The sequence below is a fragment of the Arachis stenosperma genome, chromosome 6, assembly GCF_014773155.1.
Source record: "Arachis stenosperma cultivar V10309 chromosome 6, arast.V10309.gnm1.PFL2, whole genome shotgun sequence".
Lineage (NCBI taxonomy): Eukaryota > Viridiplantae > Streptophyta > Magnoliopsida > Fabales > Fabaceae > Arachis > Arachis stenosperma.
This window is the reverse complement of record NC_080382.1, coordinates 34093301-34097578: the sequence shown is the minus strand read 5'-3', so window position 1 is coordinate 34097578 and position 4278 is coordinate 34093301. Positions and strand designations below refer to the sequence as shown.

General features: G+C 36.5%; 1 protein-coding gene across 1 annotated transcript; it reads right to left on the bottom strand.

The window, feature by feature from the left end:
- Positions 1–424: 424 nt before the first annotated feature.
- Positions 425–1570, bottom strand: LOC130933955 (uncharacterized mitochondrial protein AtMg00810-like). Its single transcript, XM_057863547.1, has 3 exons — positions 1461–1570; positions 638–1055; positions 425–520 (listed from the first exon to the last, which is right to left on the bottom strand). Exons 1-3 carry the CDS (start codon positions 1568–1570, stop codon positions 425–427), a joined length of 624 nt encoding a protein of 207 aa, XP_057719530.1.
- Positions 1571–4278: the final 2708 nt, after the last annotated feature.

The window sequence follows — 4278 nt, the reverse complement described above, 5'->3', positions numbered from 1 at the left end:
TATACAATGGTATATATAGGTGCTAGAAGAATCAAAACAATAAAAGCATAATATCATATAATAAAATACAGATATGCTAAATAAATATAATTGATGCCAACTGATCTTAATTGATTCTAATTATACTCTAACATTTCTCTTCAAACTTAAGTCGGAGCTAAGAATATCATCTTGAGTTTGGATAATAGAGTTCGAAAACGAGTAGGATGATGAGCCTTCGTAAAGATATTAGCAGTCTGATCCAGAGTCCCAATACAGCTATGAGACGAATAACATTAATAAAGAGACGTTGTCGGACAAAATGACAATCAATCTCAATGCGTTTGTGGAAAACATCATTATGGACAATTTGAATAGCACTGCGATTGTCACAAAAAAAAATATCAGTTGGGGACGACTGAAGAGCACCCAAATCTTCGAGAAACTAACGAATTAAGACAACTTCAATAGTAGTATTAGCGAGAGCACGGTGTTCAGTTTCGATGGTTGATCGAGTAGTGAACATTTGCTTCTTGGCTTGCTAGGGAATGAGAGAGTCACCAAGAAACAAATAATAACCAGTAGTAGAACGACGATCAGTGGGATCACCAGCCTAATCAATATCTGAGTATGCTTGAAGGATTAAAGATGAACGGACAGAAAAATGAAGGCCATGAAACAGAGTGTCTTTGATGTAGCGAAGAATATGAAGAACTGCCGCAAAGTGAGTAGTACGAGGAGTTGAAAAGAACTGGCTAAGAACATGGACTAGATAGACGATGCCTGGTCGTGTGACGGTCAAGTAGACGAAACCTCTAACTAATTGTCGATAAAAAATAGGATTATCCAAAATAGTTCCATCCAAAGGAGTAAACCGAACATCAGGCTCAAGAGGAGTAGACTCAGTGCAATTATCTGTAATTCCAGCTCGAGTAAGAAGATCAGAAGCATACTTAGCTTGAAAAAGATAGATACCGTCTTCTGAGTATATGACTTCAAGGCCAATAAAATAACTAAGAGAACCAAGATCTTTCATATCAAAAGTATAGTGAATGGATGCTTTAAGATCAGAGATACTGTAAAACCCAGATAAATGATAACTAATTAATTAATAAATTAATTATGATAAAAAAAGGGGTTAAAATTTGAAATTTATAATTTGAGAAATTACCAAAGTTAAAATTTGCTGTACCAACTTAAATCTATCCGGTATTGCATGTGAGGAAACTAAAATTCCAAAAATGACAACAAAAATATTTAGAATAAAAATCCGAACACTTATCTTAAAGTTTTTGGCCCAAGGTAGGGCCAAAGGGCTAAAATCACAATGGGCCTACATTAAGGCCTAACCCCATGACATATAAATCCCTCACTTAGCCAATTTCATCACATTTTTTCCAAGTTGAGAGAGAGAGAGAGCTCAAAGAGCTTGAGAAGGAGAGAAAGAGAAACCCTTGTTCAAATCCACATATCTCACAAACCATAACTTTGATGGAAGACCCGGTTGTGGCCACGCGACTACCTCATCATCCTCTTCGTTTCTTACTAACTTTTGTGGTGAGTACTCCCAAGAACCCTGAGCTATTTTCATTTTTCTCCTCAAATTTGTATTTTGGTATGTGTGTTGAAATATTGTGATTTTGATGTTTAGAGGAAGCTTAATCTTGAGTTTTAGCGAGATTTTGGGCCCAAGGTTAAGTGGTGCAAGGTAAGAAAACTCTTTCTCTTTGATTTTTCTTAATTACATGCGAAATCCTAGCTTGAACGTGTGTAAATTATTTAATTTAAGAGTGATGGCTTGCTTGAGTTGAGTTGATTGTGCAGGTTTGGCACTTGGGTTACTTGCGGAGTGCTTGGTAGAGGCTTGGTGGTGCTAATTGAGGATTGGGTCTGTTCGGAGAGAAAATTCAAGGGATTTGAAAACCGCCGTCAACGAAGGTACGGGTTTCGGCTTCAAGTAAATACCATGTGAAAACCTAGGCTAGATGACTGTAAACCCCACATAATTAGTGAATAATTAGTCAATAAATTAATTATTAATTAAAAAAATTAGGAAATTAAATTTTATTAATCCAACGTGGTAAAAATACTAAAAATACGAGTTTTAACACTAATTTTAAAGATTTTAGCCCAAAACTGGACCAACAGACCGAACTGGTTAGACCAGATCCAAACTAGGCCCAAGGCCTAATATATAAGACATTCAACTCAGCTCTTTCTTCTCAAAAATGAAATGAAGCACGCTGAGAATGAAGAGAGGTGAGGATGATGCCTAAGGCTCCCACTTTCAACTTCAAATTCCTATAACTTACAATCCGGAGCTCTGATCGTCGCACCGTTTGCAGCCACGCGATCAGCATGCTGAGCTCTACAAAGTTCACTAACCAATTTGGTAAGAAAATATCAATTTCATTCTTAGCCTCTCTTTCCCCCAATTTTTGAAAATTTGGATAATTGGGTATTGAAATTTGATGTTTTGGGGTTTAGGATCAAACTAGCTTGAGAAAATTATTGGATTTTATTCTATTAGTGCATGAGTAAGGTAAGAACTCTCAGACTCCCTATGGATTGTTACTTAGTAAGATTTGATATTGCTTATATTGATATATTGTGGAAATAGGTTGAATTATGTTGAATTGGAGTTTATTGATGATGTTGGGAGCTTGATTTTGAATCTTAGTGGCTGGAATTCTGTTTGGAGAGGTTTTGGGATTGTGGATACTTGAGAAATAGTGAAATTGAGGTGTCTTTAGATTAGGGAGAAATCGGCCAAGGTATAGTTTTGGTTTCTCGTAGATAATGTATGATGTTTCATGAAAACGTAGGCTAGACGACCATAGAATAGGTTGGAATGTGTAAGTATGTTAATGTTTAGTAACCTTGATTGAAATATAAAATTATGTTGACAACGAGTTAATGAATGATGATATTGTTGATTGTTGTAGTTGATGTTCGATAGTGATAACGTATTATGATGAGCATGAGTTATGTTGTTTGGATTGTTGGATTCTGTGGAAAGGAATTGAATATAATTGAGTAAGTAGTTTGCATGGAAGTGATGGAAATGACATAAAATGGCATTGAGATTGTTTAGTATTATTTTAAAGTGTGAAATCATTGGTTGTGAATGGAAGTTGGTAAAACTAGAGGTTTTGGAACTTTTGTTAAAAAACTGATTTTTGACCTAACTTCAACGGGACATAACTCGACTTTCAGACTCTCAAACTTTTCCAAACTTATTTTTAATGAAACTTAGGTCCGTGAAGTTTACTCCATTTGAAGAACGGAGAGTTAAATCTCAATTTGACCCCTGAAATTTGGCCTGATGCTCAAAATAGCCCCCACAATTTTGTTGGCCCAAATTAGAACCCCTAAATTTACAATTGTGGCTCTAGCTTGCCCCTGCAATCATCTCCATCATCGAAATGCTAATCTAGCGCAATTTCATGATATGGTGGACACTACTTAAACGACGGCGCATTGGTTTCGCGTGCAAACCCTTTGGAAACCACGTAGTGTAAGGGTTTTTTTTATATTTGGCAACTTATGATCGTCATAGTGGAAAGAAAAAGAGTTTTAACCCACAAAAAACTGAAACGACGCGATTTCCAAAGGGTTTGGGCGCGAAACCAATACACCGTCATTTAAGTAGTGTCTATTATGTCATGCAATTGCATCAAATCAGCATTCTGGTGACGGAGATGATCGCAGGAGCAAGTTAGAGCCACAATTGCAAATTTGGGGGTTCTAACTGGGACCAACAAAATTATGGAGGTCATTCTGAGCATCGGGCTAAATTTCAGGGGCCAAATTGGGATTTAATGATCTCTAACGGGAAAGTTATGCACGTTAGAAGTTTTGTGTGTAAAAGCATATTTTGCAGGACTTAGCAGCTTTTTGACACTTATTGAGGGCAAGCGTTCGGGAACACACATGCGACACAGACCCTGGACTCTGCCCAGATGTCTCACATATGCGGGCGTATGCACGCGTACGCGAATGGAAAAACTGACGTAGGAAAATCGTTGGTTAGAAATTTTCACAAAATAATTTCATTGAAGTATAGATCCAAACTAACAATCAACCCTCAATCAAAGTTTAATTTGTTTCTCACTCAAGTCAAACCAATAAAAATCGAGAGTATTTAAACCTCGGATCATCTCTCAAAAGAATTGCAGGGAAGTGTGCATATTATTGGATATTAGAATTTTGGGGGTTTTTAATATGATGAACAAGAAATGTAAATTGCAAGAAAGTAAACTAACAACTAAGAGATCAAATGCTAAAAGGCACTCATGA